Raw genomic sequence first — 23,101 nt, 5'->3', positions numbered from 1 at the left:
ACATATTACAGAATGGTGAACGCAGCGATCAGGCTGGTTTCACCAGGCTATTGGGGATCCATCTCGACCTGCCAATATGTCGGTGTGTAGTTTTGAAGGAATCAGATTGTTGTAGCAATATGGCCGAAACCCTGACCCCGATAGAAAGGTTAGGTGTAGTGCTGTATCACCATTTTGTATACACCTATTCTTTTATTTAGGCCGTAGTTTCAAAGTGACAGACAAGAGTAGGAATGCGAGATGCCCATCCCTTCTGTGTCTGTTTTGAACCAAGATTTCACTCCCTCTGGTCTGGTTGGCTGCATTGCAGGGAGAGTAAGTCAATCTATTTTTCACCACTAGAGGAATGTACAGTAACAAATGATTAATCATATAATGCTGAAAATGAGTAAAAGTTCTGAACACCATAAAGTCTTGTGTTTTTCAGGGAAATATGGGATATTTTACAGGGAAATTACAGGGAAATACTTCTTAACACAAACTCAATTTCTGTAATGCTGGCAAACAGTCACTACAGTAACAATTATGACTGGAATGAAGCTAAAGTACTAATCTACTGCATACCCAGAGGCCAAAGTCACACTGAGGAAGACCGGTATCTGTCTCTTGGAGTGACAACAGAAATTCCCAATCTCATCAACCACCACTAGGAGGGTGTGCGAAACCTCTCCATATCCATACTACATGGGCCTCTGAAAGTATGAGGCAATCTTACACAATTCTTGCAGATCAAAGTTAGAATAGGGAGTCGCTGGAATGAATAAAAATGTATATCTTGCTCTAGTGCTTCACTGTCTTCTCACAGGGTGGTTGAGTGATGTCCTCTTCTAATGTTTTGTGATTCAATTTGTATTGATAGTATAGCACAATTGGAGGCTCATTCAATTACAATTGCAGTTAGATCAGTAAAGATTATACATTTTATCGCTGTGAAAAATAATACATTGTTCACCTGATCAGACAGACAGAAACTTGAACAGAATTTTAAAAATATTCAGGGCAGTAATTCATGTCTTCACCACAGGATGTCCAGCTCAGCGTTGAAGACTCTCAGAAGTGTGACTATAGATGTGAATTGCAGCCATACCACCATGTATCTCACTGCTGGCATTCCCCTGAAACACGGTTTGGCCTGCTTGATCCTTGGATGGGAGACCAGATGCTTCTGAAGGTGATGTTGGAGGGACAGTAGGGGGCACTCTTCCTTCTGGTTCAAAGACATCTTATTGTCCCAGGGCAGTGAGAGTCAGGGGCACGACTCTGTACAAGCTATCATTCATCAGATAAGATATTAAGATAAAATCCTGATTCTATGTGGTCTCAATGGTCACCCAGGTGGGTGCAACACATTGGTAATGGAAGGGATGAGTTAAGCGCCATACAATGTAAAGTGCTTTGAACATCTGGACAAGTGTTGTATAACTTAAATAATGCCTTATCAAAGCATCCTATGTCTTCTCTGTAATGTTTCTGCGGGTGTCAGTCACTGTTTCAGTGGGTGTCAGTCACTGTTTCAGTGGGTGTCAGTCACTGTTTCAGTGGGTGTCAGTCACTGTTTCAGTGAGCCACATGGGTTTAGAAACGTCACACAAACATCAAACTTTCTCAGACCACAATCACTGAAAATAAATACAAACGCAACATCCAACAATTTAAAAGATTCTACTGAGTTACAGTTCATATAAGAAAATCAGTTCATTTAAATAAATTCATCAGACCCTAATCTATGGATTTGACATGATTGGGCAGGGGCGCAGCCATAGGCACACCCACTTGGGAGCCAGGCCCACCCACTGAAACATGGGACAATGAAACAAGGGACCAGCACTTTACGTTGCGTTTATATTTTCGTTCTGTATATGCTTTGCATGAAAAGTATTCAAGAGGCCTTGAACATACAGTGTATGTGTTTTTAGAGTTTTGTATTGCCTTATATGTCTACCTACACCGTACAAAAAATATAAACGCAACATGTAAAGTGTTGGTCCCATGTTTTATGAGCTGAAATATAAGATACAAGAAATGTTCCTAAAAAAAAATGCATTTCTCAAAATTTGCACACATTTTTTACAGCCCTGTTAGTGAGAATTTATCCTTTGCCAAGATAATCCATCCACCTGACAGGTATGGCATATCAAGAAACTGATTAAACAGCATGATCATTGCACAGGCCACTCTAAAATGTGCAGTTTTGTCACACAACACAATGCCACAGATGTCTCAAGTTTTGAGGGAGTGTGCAATTGGCATGCTGACTGGAGCAATGTCCACCAGAGCTGATGCCAGATAATTACATTTTCATTTTCCTAAGCCGGCTCCAACGTTGTTTTAGGGAATTTGGCAGTACGTCCAACCGGCCTCACAACCGCAGACCACGTGTAACCACGCCAACCCAGGACCTCCACAGCCGCATCTTCACCTGCGGATCATCTGCGACCAGCCACCGGACAGCTGATGAAATTGTGGGTTTGCATAACTGAAGAATTTCTGCACAACTGTCTAAAACCGTCTCAGGAAAGCTCATCTGTGTGCTTGTCATCCTCACCAGGGTCTTGACCTGACTGCAGTTGGGCGTACTAAACGACTTCAGTGTGAAAATGCTCACCTTTGATGGCCTCTGGCACACCGGAGAAGTGTTCAAGGATGAATCCTGGTTTCAACTGTACTGGGCAGATGTTAGACAGCTGGTATGGCGTTGTGTGGACAAGCGGTTTGCTAATGCCAATGTTGTGAACAGAGTTCTCTTTGGTGGCGGTGGGGTTAAGGTATAGGCAGGCATAAACTACGGACAACGAATACAATTGCATTTTATCGATGGCAATTTGAATGCACAGAGATACCATGACGAGATGAGGCCCATTGTCAGGGAATTCATCTGCCACCATCACCTCATGTTTCAGCATGATAATGCACGGCCCCATGGTGCAAGGATCTGTACACAAATCTGTACTCAATTCCTGGATGCTGAAAATGTCTCAGTTCCACCATGGCCTGCATACTCACCAGACATGTCACCCATTAAGCATTTTTGAGATGCTCTGGATCGATGTGTATGACAGCGTGTTCCATTTCCCGACAATATCCAGCAACTTCACACAGCCATTGAAGAGGAGTGGGACAACATTCCACAGGCCACAATCAACAGCCTGATCAACTCTATGCGAAGGAGATGTGTTGCACTGCATGAGGCAAATGGTGGTCACACCTGATACTGACTGGTTTTCTGATCCATGCCCCTACCAATTTTTTAAGGCATCTGTGACCAACAGATGCATATCTGTATTCCCAGTCATGTGAAATCCATAGATTAGGGAATTATTTATTTCAATTGACTGATTTCCTTATATGAACTGTAACTCAGTAAAATCTTTGAAATTGTTGCATATTGCGTATATTTTTGTTCCATTTCATAACTGTTAACTAACCAAACCAGTACTGTAGACAGGGACACATTGTACAGTTTGAACACTGATGGTAGACAGTGGTAGACACGAGGGTAGAAACAGCATAGATCAACTCTCTGACAGCTGTTCATTTGTTTGTTGGCAGGCCTTGCCTTTATTACTCATCTGATAGATCAGATTGTTGGATCACAGTGGTAAACATAAAAGGTCTATCATGTCCTTAGAAAAGCAGTGACTAACATTGGCAAAATTATCTTTATTAAGAGGGGATTTCATAAATATGATTATGAACAAGTCATATTCCAGAGAATATATTTTTCAGATTTAAGGTGGTAGACATACAATATAAATTATTAGGAGTCCAATTCCCAGATGACTGCATTGAGTTTATGCAGCTATTCTGGTACAGACATTTGTGTTATTAACATTTATTTAACTAGGAAAGTCAGTTAAGAACTAATTATTATTTACAATGACAGCCTACAACATCCCACTATGGGATTCCCAATCACAGACAGTTGTGATTTGAACCAGGGGGTCTGTAGTGACACCTCTAGCACTGAGAGGCAGTGCCTTAGACCACTGTGCTACTTGGGAGCCTGACATGCTCTGACAAAACCTACAGGTGATTATGGACCTATTTAAGTGCCTTTACAGTCAGCTGCATGGTGAATAATGTCAAGGCACCTGGTTACAACTTGGTCTCAGAGCATTTCATATCATTCTGTTAATAAATCTGAGACACTTGTTAGTTTCGTATTGTACGTTTTGCAAATTTAACATATAATATGAATTGTAATGTCATTCGAAATGGGTGACGGAGATCAACATATTAATACATACCATACGAAACCTAACATTTCATACTAAATGGAGTGTCTTGGATTTACATACAGAATCATACGAAATTCTGAGACCAGGTTGCGTGAATGAAAATGTAAGCTTGCGAGATCATGTTGGAACATTGTAATCAGACTGAAACAAGGTGAAGGCCTCAGGTAAAATTGCTTTTAATCTTTAATAAAGGTCATGGGAAAGTGGTATACATGAATCAACTTAATAAAGTGGCTGTGCAACAGCTATGTAGCCATTCAGGAACAGTGCACCACCAGAAACATCTTATACACTCAGGCATCACTAAACCCAAAGATGTGAGTGACAGCCTATCATTTGTTCAACAATCCTCCTCCAGCAAGATTAAAACAAATGTATAGCTGCTTGCATTCCTATCAGTTTCCAGCTTATTCGTTGATCAACAAAGCCTCAAGACAACCAGTCTAAATTAGAATTGCACACAAATACAGAAATAATGAACATGGATGGCTATATTAGCCTGACAATTGCTACTGAATCCTATTCTCATCCCCAGCCCGCTCTCTCTGTTGACCCGGAGCCTGGGGACGAGGTTAGCTGAATCCTAACCTGAGATCTGTGTGTTTATCTTGATTATTTCAGTTTGAAAATCTCCAATCAATTCCAAAAGGTCTGAGTTGTGCATATCTCATTCAAAAAAACATGTTTCCATTATATTGATCAATGTATACAAATACATATAAAACATTACATACCAAACACCAGATTACAGATAATATTCCCTTTATAGTGGGATAAAATAGTTACTTTACAGGTGTAGGATCTTCATTTGTTAAATTGTGTTGTGTATTTAGGTTTAAAAAGGATTCTGAAGTTTGTCCTTTATACTTTGACATTTGTCCTTATAAATAACGTATCCCTTCATACATTTCCATTAATTATAATCCACATCATAATTCCCATTTCCTGTTGATGCAGGACTATTTTCCTGCTGTAGCAAACTGGGTCGAATTAAGATCCTACATCTGTATATTCATGCCAGGGGTTGAATTGGGGATTGTTGAGCTCTATCACCAAATGTTAGTAGACAGGATAGTCGAAATTGAATACATTCCATAGAAATCAGGGACATTTCCACCACCTACATAGTCCCAATTCAGCCCCTGTTAAAGCGCTACATTTACGAAACAATAACAAAACCATAATAGAAACAAATAAAGCATTTTCATGAACTTCATATAAATGCTGTGAACCAAGGCCATACAACTCCTACTAAAAGTACCAGCCAGTACTGCTCCTACTCTCTTTGCGCCACATCTTTCACTACTTCTACCACAACTCCTATGATTGCCGTTGCAGCCACAGCTACATTGCTACTGCAGCCACACAACACTACAATTACTACTAGTCCTACCATAAAACTTTAAAAATGCATGTCAAATACAATACTACACCACTACAAATTCATACTACTATGTGTAATAAAAATGACTAACAACTATGAGAAAAAAAGTGCACATAAAAACTGCTTTAAATAGTTGGAGCTGAAATGAAGCCAGCTACATCACAACCATTACTTACAAAAACAACACCATGCAAACCACCAAATATTTTTAAGTGAAGAAATGAGGTCCTTTCAGGGACTAATAAAATGCTATCGTATCAAAAGTATGCGATATACAGCCAGCATATTAATGGGATTATAAAATGCCAAAGGATTTAGTCAAAGAATTCAGGGTTAACACCCAAGCGCTACCATAGAAACAACAAAGATCAGAGATTCACGGTTGTACTAGTGGACCAGTTCACCTGACCGCCCTCTGAACGTACTGTCATCAATACAAAAAGAGCAATGCCGACTTACTGTGTGAAATAAAGAGCAACCTTTTTGCTTCATAGTAAATTAGATTTTGTGAATGTCTTTAAGATATATATTTTTTAAAATGACACTTCACTACAAATTTCAAAAACCTGTAACCACACACATTACCACAAGCCTTGAATGTGTCTGGAACGAGATGACCATCTTGGTAATATAAACGCGACACCAGACAAAAATGTATAACAAAGCAGTAAAATGACAAATTCTTTGTCTCCTGTGGAAATGTCACAAAGTACAATGTGGTTTGATTTAAGCCAATGAATGTGCCTGCTCCCCTACTTATTTTGTTTTGCACTTGCAATGACCCTCTCCATCGGCTGAGACCAACTTATGGATTTCACCTTTAACGTACATTCAACATATAGGCCTATACACATATAAGAATATTGTTGATAACCTTGGTATTCATTACAGAATAAAAATATACACACACAGACGCACACACCCATACAATAAACTTTTCAACCGTGTAACAACATGTTGGCGACTCGGTGTCTACTTTCCGGCCAAACTAGCTGCTTTGAACATTATCACTTTCCCTCCAAGATGTGAGTATGAAAGAATTTGACTCCCTTGTTGTATTACATACAACACCAATAACACATTCACCAAATAAAATTGAGCTTAACTTGCATTAACATTTTGCTACTTTAATGTAACAAACAGTGGAAGTTTCACAGAAACCAGCTAATGTGCAACCAAAGTCTTAACGCAAGCCACAAAAACACTCAATTTACAATTGTGTTTCAGCTTACATAAAACCTTGGATGCTTTACATAAGACTTGTACCTTGCCTTGAAGAAAGCCTCTCACTTTAAAGCCACGTAACAAAGAGATAGGTAATTAAAGGCTTTCTAAACCACATTGGCCTTACTCCAAGACAAGTTCAAGCTTGTAACAACTCAGAAACATTAACTGTCAGTTCTCTGGCATGCCTTGCTTGGCAGATGCACACATAATTTCATAAGGAACAGCTGTGTGGATGGACACCATCTAAGTCACGTAGTTCCCCTAAGAAAGAGATAAACACCAAATTAGAACCATAAATCTAATAGATTCTGGAAACTATTCATTTCCTCAAGGACCCTTTTAAATCAAACTGTAACCAAATCAAACTGTGTTTGATACATCAAAAACACTATTTTAGTACAGCAAGAAATGACATTTACATTTGTGTGTGCAATAAAACAGCGTGAAACAAAGACAAACTAAAATGTACAGTACTATAAATAAGGCCTATTTTTGTCTATAATCCCCCTTGGAAATCATATGAAAAATACTGAACAAGTTAAGTAGCTCACGTTACTGGGTCAGGAGACCACTCCTTGCATGAACTTGTAGGACTCCATTTTGCTTCCACTTTGTTTGCATTCTCCCCCCACATTCTCCCAGCACCTGCTGTCTTTAACTCTGAATGATCGGCTATGAAAAGCCAACTGACATTTACTCCTGAGGTGCTGACCAGTTGCACCCTCTACAACCACTGTGATTATTATTATTTGACCATGCTGGTCATTTATGAACATTTGAACATCTTGGCCATGTTCTGTTATAATCTCCACCCGGCACAGCCAGAAGAGGACTGGCCACCCCTCAGAGCCTGGTTCCTCTATAGGTTTCTTCCTAGGTTCCTGCCTTTCTAAGGAGTTTTTACTAGCCACCGTGCTCTTTGGGGTTTTAGGCTGGGTTTTTTAAAATACATTTGATTGATTATCCTGAGGGAGAGTAGTTGACAGCATTTTAATCTCCTGCACTTCAAGGCTTAACTCTGTCAAGCAAACAGAGCATGAATGGTTATTGAAGTACTCCAGTATCTGTATATTTGTGTGGATTCGTTCAAACTTAACACATTCTTTGCTTAGTAACTTAAATAAACACATTATGACTTCCAAATGGAAAACTTTAGCCGCCTATATTATAGGGAGACTCTGACCAGAGTGTGATGGTAGCTTCCCATTTGCAGCAGACACCCCAGTGTCTCCATCATCTGCTCCTTGCGCAGTGTGTGGAGTCTCATCTGACTAGGTGTCACACTTCTCTCCAGCTCTCGCACGGTGACGTTCAGAGCCACTGCTGCACACTGAAACACACTGAGTCCTGACCGCAATACACACCAAGCACAGACATGAGGCATTGTAGAATAAGACCAACCACCCAAAACCTATCAAAGTATGTAAGGCAAAGGGGAATTTACCACTGTATGAAACATGGGTTATGACAATGACATTGTGGTCGTGGATTTTTCAATGTACAATGCCTTCAGAAAGTATTCACACCACTTGACTTTTTCCACATTTTACAGCCTGAATTCTAAATGTATTAAATTGAGATTGTTTGTGACTGGCTTACACACAATACCCGATAAAGTCAAAGTGGAACAATATTTGGGGACATTTTTGCTAATTATTTACAAATTGAAAGCTAAAATGTCTTGAGGGAGGTTTTCCAATACCTCGCAAAGAAGGGCACCTTTTGGTAGATGGGTAAAAATAAACAAAAGCAGACATTATTATTAAGTTATTAATTACACTTTGGATGGTGTATCAATACACCCAGTCACTACAAAGACACAGGCGTCCTTCCTAACTCTGTTGCCCGGAGAAGAATGAAACTGCTCAGGGATTTCAGAGACAGTGAATGCTCCTGAGAGGCCGAGTTACAGTTTTGATTTAAATCTGCTTGAAAATCTATTGGAAAACATGAAAATCAACAACCAATTTGACAGAGTTTTACACATTTTGAAAAGAACATTGGGTATATATATTGTACAATCCAGGTGTGCAAAGCTCTTAAGAGACTTACAGAGAAAGTCTAACAGCTATAATTGCTGCCAAAGGTCATTCTAACATGTACTGACTCATTTGCAAAAAATTCTAAAAACATGTTTTCACCTTGTCATTACGGGGTATTGTGTGTAGATGGGTGACAAAATATGTAATAAGTCAAGGGGGGTGAATACTTTCTGAAGGCACTGTATATACTGTAAATCTAAAATCATCAACTTTTTTGATGTGAATATAACCAGCTGAATAGGCTAGCATTACTGTTCCTTGTTGACCCCTCAGGTAGTATATTGAATGAGCATTCCTAAAGGGACAGTTCATTCTAAACTAAATGTTTTCATACCTCAAAAGTGGTCTTTTGTTAAGATAATTCCATCTTCCAGGACATTGTGTAGATCCAGCTATATGCCTCAGTCCCAAATGAATGGAAAATATAAAAGATGATTTTATTCTGTGCTCATCTTTCCCATTCATTTGTGGTTGAGGCATATAGCTCAATCTGCACAACTAATGCCGTGGGATGTGGATTCATCTTGACATTTGAGTACTTTTGAGGTCTGAATCATATGACAAACGTTCATTTTGGAGTGAACTATCATTTTAAAAAAGGTCCAATATGCAGAATTCACTCCGCCATTCCATGGTTGCTAAAATTCGAATAATTTAGCTTCATTTCAGTTTATGTAACAAAACAAGCAATTGTACCATCTAAACCTCTGAAATATATTCTCAAACACAAAATATTGTCTTATCAGCTGTTTGAAGCAGGCGTACAAAACCCAAAGTAAAAGATGCAAAAACTACACTTAAGAACGGGAAGCACAGAAATAGAGCACATAGAACAGATCAACCATTTCTTAGGCTTGCTTTCAATGAGAATGAAAGATCTATAACTCACTCAAAAAGTTACATATTGCAGCTTTAAATATAAGACTTACATTAAGAGTTTTTTAAAACGGAAGGCTCTGAATAGAACAAGAAAGCCAAACATACCATAATTATCTGTAGCTTCGACATCTACATAAATCCCTTCTTTCATCAAATTTTTCAGAACCTAAAAGGAGGAAATATGTATGCTATTAGACACCATAAGATCTTATTGAGGTCCAGGGTATCAATTTAATTGAGGGAACAAACCAAACCTGACATACTGGGTTGTGAAGGTGATGCAGTAGAATTACAGGAATCATAATGACAGGGTAGCACGTTCAAATTAAACTTTTAAAGTACCTCCTAAAAATACTTCAAATACTATTTGAAGCTATCCTTTAATGAGCTCAGCTCACAGAACAGGTTTGGCCTGTCAGTATTGCAAGTCAGATGGCTATATTTACCTCCAGAACTCGAATGTATCCATTCTCGACACTGAGGTGCAGGCATGTCTTTCCACTCCTGTCCTTCTCGTTCACACAGGCACCAAGGTGAATCAGATCAGCCACCATCAGGTGTTGGTTCTTTTGGGCAGCCAGGTGAAGTGCAGTCTGGGAACAGAAGTCAGGGGCTTAATCCACCAGCATTGCCAGGTTGAGCTAAACATTTTAAACCAAAGATCTCAGAAAACCCGCCCACAAGGCCTAAAAACGAACCCATTTATTTTCAGCAATGGAGGAGTTGCCACATTTATCAATGAAACCCTTTATTCAGCGAATTAAGAGGAAATATCTACGTCATTTTTAGGCTAAGAAGCTAAATTCGTTTTTCCATCAAAATAATAATTCTTGCAAGTTTAAGAATGTTGCAAGAGAAAATAAATTGCCTTTATTAAACTCTCCAGATTATTTTCCATCAACAGATGTCGATTTAAATTGTTTTGACTGCTATGATTAAAGGCCCTAAGAGGTGTGGTATATGGCCAATATACCAAGGCTAAGGGCTGTTCTTTGGACTGTTCTTAGCCATGGTATATTGGCCATATACCAAAAACCCGAGGAGCCTTATTGCTATTATAAACTGGTTAATACATAATGTGCCGAAGGGGATGGCTGCTGTTTTACGGGCTCCTAAACAACTGTGCAATTCTTGTACTTTTTTTTTTGCATTGTTTGCAACTCATTTTGTACATAATAATGTTGCTGCTACTATCTCTTAAGACCGAAAAGAGCTTCTGTACATCAGAACAGCGATTACTCACCTCAACCTGGACAAAATATTTTTTATTTAATGAGTCTGACACAAAGGATATACTGCTTTGTCGAGACAAGGCCCAAATCCACGTTATCAGCGTGAAGAAAATATGGAGAAAAGGGGGAGGAGGGCGGGGTGCCTTGTAAGAATTTGCTGACGAGTAGGTAAACCACAACTACGCTTGGTATATTTGGCCAATGTGCAATCATTGGAAAACAAACTGGAAGATCTACGATTAAGACTATCCTACCAACTGGATATTAAAAACTGTAATAACTTATGTTCACCGAAACGTGGCTGAACGACGACACTGATAATATAGAGCTGGCTGGCTTCTCCGTGTATCGGCAGGACAGAGTAGCTACATCTGACGAGGGGCAGGGGTGTGTCTCTACTTGTCAATAACTGCTGGTGCGTGATGTCTAATATTAAAGAAGTCTTGAGGTATTGCTCACTTGAGGTAGAATATCTCATGATAAGCTGTAGACCACACTATCTACCAAGAGAGTTCTCATCTCTCACCTACAGCCATTTTCCACTGCTTTGTCACCGTTATATCAGTTCTAGCACGTTAATCTGTTCCATGGAAAAAGGGGTCTCCATAATGACTAATCTACAGTGCCTTGCGAAAGTATTCGGCCCCCTTGAACTTTGCGACCTTTTGCCACATTTCAGGCTTCAAACATAAAGATATAAAACTGTATTTTTTTGTGAAGAATCAACAACAAGTGGGACACAATCATGAAGTGGAACAACATTTATTGGATATTTCAGACTTTTTTAACAAATCAAAAACTGAAAAATTGGGCGTGCAAAATTATTCAGCCCCTTTACTTTCAGTGCAGCAAACTCTCTCCAGAAGTTCAGTGAGGATCTCTGAATGATGCAATGTTGACCTAAATGACTAATGCTGATAAATACAATCCACCTGTGTGTAATCAAGTCTACGTATAAATGCACCTGCACTGTGATAGTCTCAGAGGTCTGTTAAAAGCGCAGAGAGCATCATGAAGAACAAGGAACACACCAGGCAGGTCCGAGATACTGTTGTGAAGAAGTTTAAAGCCGGATTTGGATACAAAAATATTTCCCAAGCTTTAAACATCCCAAGGAGCACTCTGCAAGCGATAATATTGAAATGGAAGGAGTATCAGATCACTGCAAATCTACCAAGACCTGGCCGTCCCTCTAAACTTTCAGCTCATACAAGGAGAAGACTGATCAGAGATGCAGCCAAGAGGCCCATGATCACTCTGGATGAACTGCAGAGATCTACAGCTGAGGTGGGAGACTCTGTCCATAGGACAACAATCAGTCGTATATTGCACAAATCTGGCCTTTATGGAAGAGTGGCAAGAAGAAAGCCATTTCTTAAAGATATCCATAAAAAGTGTCGTTTAAAGTTTGCCACAAGCCACCTGGGAGACATACCAAACATGTGGAAGAAGGTGCTCTGGTCAGATGAAACCAAAATGGAACTTTTTGGCAACAATGCAAAACGTTATGTTTGGCGTAAAAGCAACACAGCTGAACACACCATCCCCACTGTCAAACATGGTGGTGGCAGCATCATGGTTTGGGCCTGCTTTTCTTCAGCAGGGACAGGGAAGATGGTTAAAATTGATGGGAAGATGGATGGAGCCAAATAGGACCATTCTGGAAGAAAACCTGATGGAGTCTGCAAAAGACCTGAGACTGGGACGGAGATTTGTCTTCCAACAAGACAATGATCCAAAACATAAGGCAAAATCTACAATGGAATGGTTCAAAAATAAACATATCCAGGTGTTAGAATGGCCAAGTAAAAGTCCAGACCTGAATCCAATCGAGAATCTGTGGAAAGAACTGAAAACTGCTGTTCACAAATGCTCTCCATCCAACCTCACTGAGCTCGAGCTGTTTTGCAAGGAGGAATGGGAAAAAATTTCAGTCTCTCGATGTGCAAAACTGATAGAGACATACCCCAAGCGACTTTTAGCTGAAATCGCAGCAAAAGGTGGCGCTACAAAGTATTACCTTAAGGGGGCTGAATAATTTTGCACGCCCAATTTTTCAGTTTTTGATTTGTTAAAAAAGTTTGAAATATCCAATAAATGTCGTTCCACTTCATGATTGTGTCCCACTTGTTGTTGATTCTTCACAAAAAAATACAGTTTTATATCTTTATGTTAGAAGCCTGAAATGTGGCAAAAGGTCGCAAAGTTCAAGGGGGCCGAATACTTTCGCAAGGCACTGTATATAGCCTACCTCCCGAAATTCAGCTCTGGCTCCTTGACTCAACTGCAGCACACTAGTGCTCTCAACGCACACACACCCCTCTGGCCCTCTCCACCATTCAATCACTCAGTAACAACCTGCTCAGCAAAATATATATATATATTTATTTTAAAGAGAAATGCCACGGCAACCCCGGTCCAATTTAGAAGTAGCCCAAAACACAGCGACCTGCAACCAATACATTTTCACCCGCAACATAGTTTTCAAAGTAGCTCAATTTGGACGGAAAACTACAAACATGGCAATCCTGTAATCAACTCTTTGACCGTCTTATGTTTTGATTGGGCAGCAATCCTGACGTAGCTCAAGCTATTTGAGCTTTATCACTGATTGCATACAGTAGTGCTGAGCAATAAGTGGTGCTGAGTGATTACATTTCTGCAATTTTTCAGTTTATAAAACAACTAATTGACTGACGTCGGTTCAATTATTTGAATTCCATTTTGATCAGTTTTTTTCTGTTAGCTCGATGTGCAGTTTCTGTAGAGACAAATCAGATCAAGCCCGAACTGTGAGATGTAGAGCGCCAGCTTGTCTGGTCTGTTCGGAGCAGACACGGAAATAAGAGAGAACGCACAAGAGGGACCGAGAGGTACAATGCATTCCGACCCCTTCCATTTTTAAACATTTTATTATGTTACAGCCTTATTCTAAAATGGATTAAAGAAAACATTTTCCACATCAATCTATACACAATACCCCATAATGACAAAGCGAAAACAGGTTATTCAATTTTTTTGCAAAGGTTCCCAAGAACACAGTGGCCTACAGCATTTTTAAATGGACGAAGTTTGGAACCACCAAGACTCTTACTAGAGCTGGTTGCCCGGACAAACTGAACAATCGGGGGAGAACGGCCTTGGTCAGGGAAGAGACGAAGAACCTGATGGGCACTCTGACAGAGCTCCAGAGTCCCTACGCTGAAACATGGTGGTGGCAGCATTATGCTGTGGGGGTGTTTTTCAGCGGCAGGGACTGGGAAACTAGTCAGGAACGAGGGAAAGATGAACGGGGCAAAGTACAGAGAGATCCTTGATGAAAGCCTGCTCCAGAGCGCTCAGGACATCAGCCTGGAGAAAAGGTTCATCTTCAAACAGGACAACGACCCTAAGCACACAGCCAAGACAACGCAGGAGTGGCTTTAGGACAAGTTTCTGAATGTCCTTCAAATCAAATTTTATTTGTCACATGCGCCAAATACACCAGGTCAAGACCTTACCGTGAAATACTTACTTACAAGCCATTAAGCAACAATGCAGTTAAGAAAATATTTACAAAATAAACAAAGTCAAAATAATAATAAAAAGCAACAATAAAATAACAGTCGAGGTCATTTGTACATTTAGGTAGGGGTAAAAATGACTGTATAGATAATAAACGGGGCTAAGCAAATAGTCCGGGTGGCAATTTGAATAATTGTTCAGCAGTCTTATGGCTTGGGGGTAGAATCTGTTAAGGAGCCTTTTGGACCTAGAATTGGCGTACCAGTACCGCTTGCCGTGCGGTAGCAGAGAGAGCAGTCTATGACTTGGGTGACTGGAGTCTTTGACAATATTTTGGGCCTTCCTCTGACACCGCCTATTATATTAGGTCCTGGATGGCAAGATGCTTGGCCCCAGGGATGTACTAGGCTGTACACATTACCCTCTGTAGTGCCTTACGGTCGGATGCCGAGCAGTTGCCATACCAGGTGGTGATGCAACCGGTCAGGATGCTCTCGATGGTGCAGCTGTAGAACCTTTTGAGGATCTGGGGATCTATGTCAAAACTTTTCAGTCTCCTGAGGGGGAAAAGGCATTGTCGTGCCCTCTTTATGACTTTCTTGGACCATGATAGTTTGTTGGTGGTGTGGACACCAAGGAACTTGAAACTCTCGACCGGCTCCACTACAGCCCTATCGGTGTGAATGGGTGCGTGTCCGGCCTTCCTGTAGTCCACAATCATCTCCTTTGTCTTGCTCACGTTGAGGGAGAGTTTGTTGTCCTGGCACTACACTGCAAGGTCTCTGACCTCCCTACAGGCTATCTCATCGTTGTCAGTGATCAGGCCTACCACCGTTGTGTCGTCAGCAAACTTAATGATAGTGTTGGAGTCATGCTTGGCCACAGAGTTGTGGGGGAAATGGGAGTACAGAAGGGGACTAAGCACACACTCCTGAGAGGCCCCCATGTTGAGGATCAGCGTGGCAGATGTATTGTTGCCTACCCTTACCACCTGGGGGCAGCCTGTCAGGAAGTCCAGGATCCAGTTGCAGAGGAAAGTGTTTAGTCCCAGGGTCCTTAGCTTAGTGATTAGCTCTGTGGGCATTATGGTGTTGAACGCTGAGCTGTACTCAATGAACAGCATTCCTTTTGTGTGTAGTGTGATTGAGATTTCAGAATCTGTTGATCTGTTGGGGCTGTATGCAAATTGGAGTGAGTCTAGGGTTTACGGAATGATGGTGCTGATGTGAGCCATGACCAGCCTTTCAAAGCACTTCATGACTACTGACGTGAGTGCTACGGGCGGCGCCAGTGGGTCCGCGCATGCTCTGAGTACACATCCAGATAAGGTCTTGCTCACATCGGCTACGGAGAACGTGATCACTCAGTCATCCAGAACAGCTGATGCTTTTATGCACTCTTCAGTGTTGCTTGCCTTGAAGCGAGCATAAAAGGCATTTAGCCTGTCTGGTAGGCTCACGTCACTGGGCAGCTCGCGGCTAGTTTTCCCTTTGTAGTCCGTAATAGTTTGCAAGCCCTGCCACAGCCAACGAGCATCAGAGCCTGTGTAGTAGGATTCAATCTTAGTCCTGTATTGACACTTTTTTGATGGTTTGTCTGAGGGCATAGCAGGAGTTCTTAAAAGTGTCCGGATTAGTGTCCCGCTCCTTGAAAGTGGCAGCTCTAGCTTTTAGCTCAGTGCGGATGTTACCTGAAATCCATTGCTTCTGGTTGGGGTATGTACGTACATTCACTGTGGGGACCACATCGTCGATGCACTTATTGACGAAGCCGCTGACTGAGGTGGTATACTCCTCAATGCCATTGGATGAATCCCGGAACATTTTCCAGTCTGTGACAGCAAAACAGTCCTGTAGCATAGCATCCGTGTAATCTTACCACTTCAGTATTGAGGGAGTCACTGGTACTTCCTGCTTTAGTTTTTGCTTGTAAGCAGGAATCAGGAGGATACAATTATGGTCAGATTTTCGAAATGGAGGGCGAGGGAGAGCTTTGTACACGTCTCTGTGTGTGGAGTAAAGGTGGTCTAGAATTGTTTCCCCTCTGGTTGCACATGTGACATGCTGGTAGAAATGAGGTCAAACGTATTTAGGTTTGCCTGCATTAAAGTCCCCGGCCACTAGGAGTGCCGCTTCTGGATGAGCATTCTCTTGTTTGCTTATGGCCTTATACAGCTCGTTTAGTGCAGTCTTAGTTCCAGAGTCGGTTTGTGGTGGTAAATAGACGGCTATGAAAAATATAGATGAAAACTCTTGGTAGATAGTGTGGTCTTCAGCTTATCATGAGGTACTCTACCTCAAGCAAGCAATACCTCAAGACTACCTTAATATTAGACATTGTGCACCAGCTGTTATTGACAAATAGACACACACCCCCACCCCTCGTCTTACCGGATGTAGCTGTTCTGTCCTGCCAACGCTTGGAAAACCCATGACTCGGTGAAACATAAGATATTACCGTTTTTGGTAGGATAGTCTTGTACGGAGCTCATCCAGTTTATTCTCCAGTGATTGCATGTTGGCTAATAGATCGGACGGTAGAGGCGGGTTAACCACTAGGCAACAAATTCTCACAAGGCACGCTGATCTGCGCACTTAGTATTTCCTTTTCTTCATGTGAATGACGGGGATTTGAGCCTTGTCTGGGAGCAACATTATATCCTTCGCATCTGACTCACTAAAGAAACAATCTTTGTCCAGCTTTGTCATTATGGGGTATAGTGTGTAGATTGAATCAAGGGGTCTGAATACTTTCCGAATGCACTGTATCTCTAGCTGAAAATATATGATCTAAGCGATTGATAGTTGATATTCACCAGTCATGAAAGTATGCCTTATTTACTTTGAAAAACTACTAAAAAAGTGATTTTGTCAGACAGCGTAGGCAGCAGCTCTATAGAGATGAAATTATGACTTGGAATTTCATAATAAAGTCAAATAAAACAAATATTTTATTAAAGTAATGTGAATAAACGAGGGTTAATAATAAGTGATAAGCAGTAAATGGGCAGCCACTACCATAATGGGTATTTTATTCATTATTTTATTCTGTGTTAAAGCATTCAACCCACATAATGCATAGTGCATTTAATGTCTAAACTAAAAAAGTACATTGAAATCGAAAACCGTGATTATTTTTTAATAAACTAACAGAAACCGAACCAACCTCAAAAAGCTCAGCAGTAGTATACAGTTGCTTCAAAGTTATCTGAACGTCTGAATGAATCTGAACAACCAGAAAACTATTTAAGTCATGCTATATTTTTCATTTGATTTACCTTTCCCTCTGAGTCTTTGACATCCAGCCTATTCAGAGCTGCCATCCTTTTGGCAATCACATATCCCAGGGCCCTCTTGCCTTGACCCACAACTCTGTGGAGAGCTCTAAAGAAAGAAGCAATAAACGTATTTATAGTGTACTCACATAAATGTCACTGAGTTTGAATGGTTAACAACATGAATGCATTAAATTACATTTTAACATGAATGTAATGGATGATACATAGCAGCATGTCAATCGTACATCAACAATGTGGGAATTTTGTTTTGTTCTGTGGCTGGCCAATGATAATTCATGCGAGTCTGATTTGAATCAGTGGTAGCTTGAAAGTAATAATACATTTTTTAAATGATCAATTATATCAAGAACATGACATTTCACAGCAAAATGTATATTAGATAGATACCTCTTGCTGTGTTTGTCACTAAAGTCAGCCATTCAAACAATTATTTGTCTATTGTCCTCCTATATCAACATTGGTCATGGATTTTCAGTCATTGTTTACTTTTTGTGCAATTTCAGACAACGCCCCATGAGTCATGATGGTATTGTACTTTATGAGGAAATTTCTTCGGAACACTGTTCCAGGATTTTCCATTTATATTTTGAGGTTGGACGTTAGCACGTGGGGCACATCGATTGGTGTCACCTCGTTAGTCCGTATGTGTTACACCTGTGCTGGCTTGTCCATCTCCTTAGTCGGAAGGTGTTTCACCGGTGCTGTTCCAGGTGATATTTAGAGTGGCTGGCCCAGTGCTCCAGTTGTCTTGAGAGATGTGGTGGGTTAACACCTTTAGTTGGCTTTCCCCATTTGATTTCTAGACAAACTATCCTTTATCTGACCTTCCATGTTTTCGTTTTGCTCCACTTTTTGGTTTGCTTCCTGTCTTTAAGTTTGGTGTGGGGTTTTCTTTTGTTTGCCTCTTGGGCAAATTTAGTGGGAGTGTTTTAGGTCCCAGTTGTTGTCCTAAAACCCCACCAATAGTCAATGACTCTTTGCTAGTTCCCCCTTCTGTTTGAGCGACAATTTTTGGTTTTCTTGCTGGGGAACGTAACAACACTAACACTTAACTGCTGCCTATTAGATACCCTCAGTATGTCTTGGCATAATTTGGGTGTTTGTGAATTATTGTAGGAAAACGAATATGTCTGTAACAGGTTACTGTTTATCTTAGGACAATAAAGATCTCATTAAATTACTACAAAGCATCCATTCACCATACTGTCACATACAGGCTCTGTACACTGCCTTTAGTGACAAACTGAGTGATACCATCTCACATTTCTGTCTGAAACTCCATAACATTACAGTTTATTATTATACTGCTATAGCCTCCCGGGGTATACAATGTAAATCAACAGTTGGTGTATCTACGATGTACTAGCACTGTCTGCAAGCACTGATACAGTATCAGACACATGTACCCTTTTCACACTATTGTGCCGACCTGAACCGCACTGTGCTAGTTTCTCTGGTGGATGCCTAACAAGACCAGGCTACAGCTCAGCAAGGCTCAGTAATACGAAAAGGCTAAAATATCAAGTGTGATTCCAACTTACGTCCTTCCGTTCCTGTCTGTGGCCAGAACCTCTGTGTCAGAGACCACCGTCAGTAAGCTCTCCTCCCTCTGGAGCTGGTTCCAGAAGTATGCTGTGCTGTTCCAATTCTGGCCCATGTAGCTGAGCCAATGTGAGCTAAAGCTATCCTGGCACTGGGGGCTAAAGCTATCCTGGCACTGGGGGCTAAAGCTATCCTGGCACTGGGGGCTAAAGCTATCCTGGCACTGGGGGCTAAAGCTATCCTGGTAGTCACTACCTCCATCCTGACCTAACTCATAGCTGGAGGACAGGGGGCTAGCAAAGCCCGAATATTGGGGAGATGGCACTTGACATTCACTGGTGCTGCTGGGGGAGTAAGTCATATATGAATCTGGACTGGGCATCATATTGTCGGATTCGTCGTTGATACACCGTCCTTGGGAGTTCAACGGAGGAACACTAGTGTTGTGATTGTGTGCAGAGCGGGATAGCTTTAGCTCTGACATACAGTAGTTTGTAGCTTGTTGTGGCATCTTGTTTTCCTGACTGAACTTCATTGAGTGACTATGCTGGAGTTGCTCTGGACTATTCCATGGTTGCACGTTGGGCTCTGGGCTGTAATCAGGTGACTCAGACGTGTTAGACTGGCTGTATGGTTTGCTGGCTTTGAGATCCTCCTCCAACACCTCCACTATTATGGCGAGTTCCTCCAGGCTCTTTGTAGGTTGTTTTCTCTGTAACACAGCGGCCACACATAATAAGTATGCAGTGTTGAGTGCTGAGCTGTCCACGTTAGAGCAAGACACACCTGGTGAAAAGACATGTAGGCTTATTCATATAATGTACTGTAAATCACTCACCTTGCTACTTCTGCGATCTCTATTGGTATTTACCCGTTTCTTCTCTCCTGTGAAGAATATAAGGAATTTTGATGAGCAGGTTTCATGAAGTTGACAGTATCTTTGCTGTTGCATGCCCTCACCCACAACATAAATGCTTGTGTAATAGTACATAATTGTTGTTGTGACAGTTTGTGTTATTTATGTTCATATGGTAATGATGAAATATCAGTAACACGTTTTAACTTGTATTGTTAGAAATCAGAATCCAACAAGTCTCTTTTTCAAAATGGCTGTGATATACTGTATTATTATGAAACAATACTAAGATGTAAAATATGCGTATGGCTTACTACTAATTGATGTGTACATCATTATGCATTATATCTATAGGCTTTAAGTAAAGTTTTGACTACATTTTATAAATGTGAACCGCGTGTGATCAGCCTCACCCAATACCAAGCACTTTATGACTCTTAATGTTTGCAGAAGGTAAACAACCCTAATTCCGGAGCAGAACAAGACACACTTTTGAGGAGACAGCCAGAAGTGTTAAATCTTGGTTATAGGCCAAGAACATAAGCATAATAGAATTTTGAGGAGGTTTTTTTCTAACCTTTCAATGCCTTTCCGCAGTTTCCCTGTAGAAAGACGTAAAGGATAAACTGTGAATATGTCAAAACATCTGACTGGGGAATGTGGAAATGATCTTCCAAGCAATTTAGCCACCGTGAATATACAGTATGTCATACCTGGATATTTTGGGGGTCCATTCCCTTCGCTATGCGAATCTTATTAAGCATGTCTCTCACAGGCATTTTCACCCTGACTCCCAGGTACCTTTTCTCACCGTCATAGTTGGAGCGTTTTGGACCTGATGAATAAAACCATATTGCAACAGAATGCAATTGATTTGTGAATTCAGACAGCCTTAAAAGAAACATGATATCTGATGATCATATTATCCTAAAATGTATGACTTATTCCAAAAAGTAAGGCCTAAAATATGACTTAATGTAATTTACAAAAATGTATCACATGTACTGTATGAATCCTATAGATTGCACAGTACAGTATATGAACAACCAACAGTATGAGCCTTGCTTGTTGTAAGACAATATGAAAGCTCATACATGCTTATAACAAGTTATAAAGATTTATACCTGGATGTGCAGCCTGCTCTCATAGACTACACGTAACATAGTAAACTTATTTCGGCGACACTCAAATTAGTTACATAAGACAGGTAACTAGCAACCCAAAGGTTGCGTGTTCGAATCTCCTCACTGACAACTTTAGCATTTTACGTAATTAGCAACTTTTCAAATAATTACTACTTTTTTATATAATTTGCACCTACTTAGCATGTAAGCTAGCCCTTCCCCTAACCACAAGCCTTTTAGCTAATGGGGGCGGCGGGTATCCTAGCGGTTAGAGCGCTGGGCCAGTAACCGACAGGTTGCTAGATCGAATCCCTGAGCTGACAAGGTAAAAATCTGTTGTTCTGCCCCTGAACAAGGCAGTTAACCCACTGTTCCTAAGCCGTCATTGTAAATAATAATTTGTTCTTAACTGACTTGCTAGTTAAATAAAGTTTAAATAAAAACTTTTTTTTTTTTAAACTCCTAAACTTAATCCTAACTCCTAGCCAGCTAGCTAAAATGAGCATTAGCCACAACAAATTGGAATTCGTAACATATCATGTATCTTGCAAATTCGTAACGGATTGTACGTATTGTAATTCTTACTATTTTGTAAGTTTAGGAAACATATCATACGAATTGTAATTCATAAATTAAATCCACAAATTAATACATGCCATACGAAACGTAACATATCATACTAAATGGACTGTCTTGGATTTCGTACAGAATAATACACATGCTCTGAGACCAGGTTGGGATGTAAGGTGTTACCAAAAAGCTTTTGTATTGCACCTTTTAGTCTAATGTAGACTACTCAACACAAGTTGACGCATTAAAGTGGTCATTCTCATTTTCAGTAAGGTTGTGATATAAAACATGTATGCATGTCAACTTCTTAAATTATGATATTTGGTTAGATAATGACATTTGATTAGACAAGGAAGGCATTCACTAAATTGTGCTGACCTGAGTTCATTGTCGAAGGCCCATTCCCGTCGACCAAACTTGTCAGGAGACCTCCATTTGGGGAATTTGGCCCTTCCGAGTAGCTGGCAGGTTCTCCTGGCATAGGTGAGTCGTAACTCCTAAACAGCCCGTTTCCAATGTCCCGTTTCCCCTCAAAAGCATGGATGCATTCACTGCCCGCGTTCTCCTTACTTTTATATCGCCCACGCATCTCGCTCTCCTTTGCAGCAGTGGGGTAATGTATTAGTTGGAAACAAAATCAAACGGAGAACTCTCAAGATATTGAAACAGACTGTTTACCTGGGAGTCATAGAGTGTAAATACCCGCGTTCAAGGTCTGTTTTGTCTGAAATCCCTCAGTGGGGCGGTAGCCTGCCCTACACAAAGCACCTGGTGGAGCGAATTCTAAATTGCTCTTATCACCTGTTTTTCAGGTCAGTGGGCGGCAGGTAGCATAGCAGTTAAAGCTTTGGGCTATTCACCAAAAAGTCCCTGGTTTGAATAAACCACGTGACATCTGTCGACGTGCCCTTGAGCAAGGCACTTAACTGTAATTTGCTCCTTGGGCAGCTTACTACTATGGCTGACCCTGTAAAACAACACATTTGTATGACTTTATATACTTGGTGGTTCAAGCCCTGAATTGGCTGAAAGCCGTGGTATATCAGACCAAATACCATGGGTTTACTGCTCTAATTACATTGGTAACCAGTTTATAATAGCAATAAGGCACCTCCAGGGTTTGTGATATATGGCCAATATATCACGGCTAAAGGCTGTGTCCTAGCACTCCGCGTTGTGTCGTGCGTAAGAACAGCGTTTAGTCG

At 40.8% G+C, this 23,101-nt stretch overlaps 1 protein-coding gene across 2 annotated transcripts; it reads right to left on the bottom strand.

The window, feature by feature from the left end:
- Positions 1-4,398: 4,398 nt before the first annotated feature.
- Positions 4,399-22,718, bottom strand: zgc:113279 (uncharacterized). 2 transcript variants are annotated; one of them, XM_021582292.3, is made up of 11 exons: positions 22,575-22,668; positions 22,275-22,494; positions 20,916-21,037; positions 20,780-20,804; positions 20,185-20,231; positions 19,346-20,058; positions 17,784-17,889; positions 10,217-10,363; positions 9,876-9,936; positions 8,033-8,196; positions 4,399-7,110 (listed from the first exon to the last, which is right to left on the bottom strand). In XM_021582292.3, the coding sequence occupies exons 2-11, from the start codon at positions 22,483-22,485 to the stop codon at positions 7,093-7,095; spliced, it is 1,614 nt and encodes a 537-aa protein (XP_021437967.3). In that variant the 5' UTR covers positions 22,486-22,494; positions 22,575-22,668; the 3' UTR covers positions 4,399-7,092. The 2 variants fall into 2 exon arrangements, with proteins under 2 accessions (XP_021437967.3, XP_021437966.3); XM_021582291.3 differs by having other exon boundaries at positions 22,275-22,718.
- Between the last annotated feature and the right edge of the window lie 383 nt (positions 22,719-23,101).

The sequence above is a fragment of the Oncorhynchus mykiss genome, chromosome 24 (genome assembly GCF_057628025.1).
Source record: "Oncorhynchus mykiss isolate SJ-2025 chromosome 24, ASM5762802v1, whole genome shotgun sequence".
Classification (NCBI taxonomy): domain Eukaryota; kingdom Metazoa; phylum Chordata; class Actinopteri; order Salmoniformes; family Salmonidae; genus Oncorhynchus; species Oncorhynchus mykiss.
This window is presented reverse-complemented; position numbering and strand designations above follow the sequence as displayed.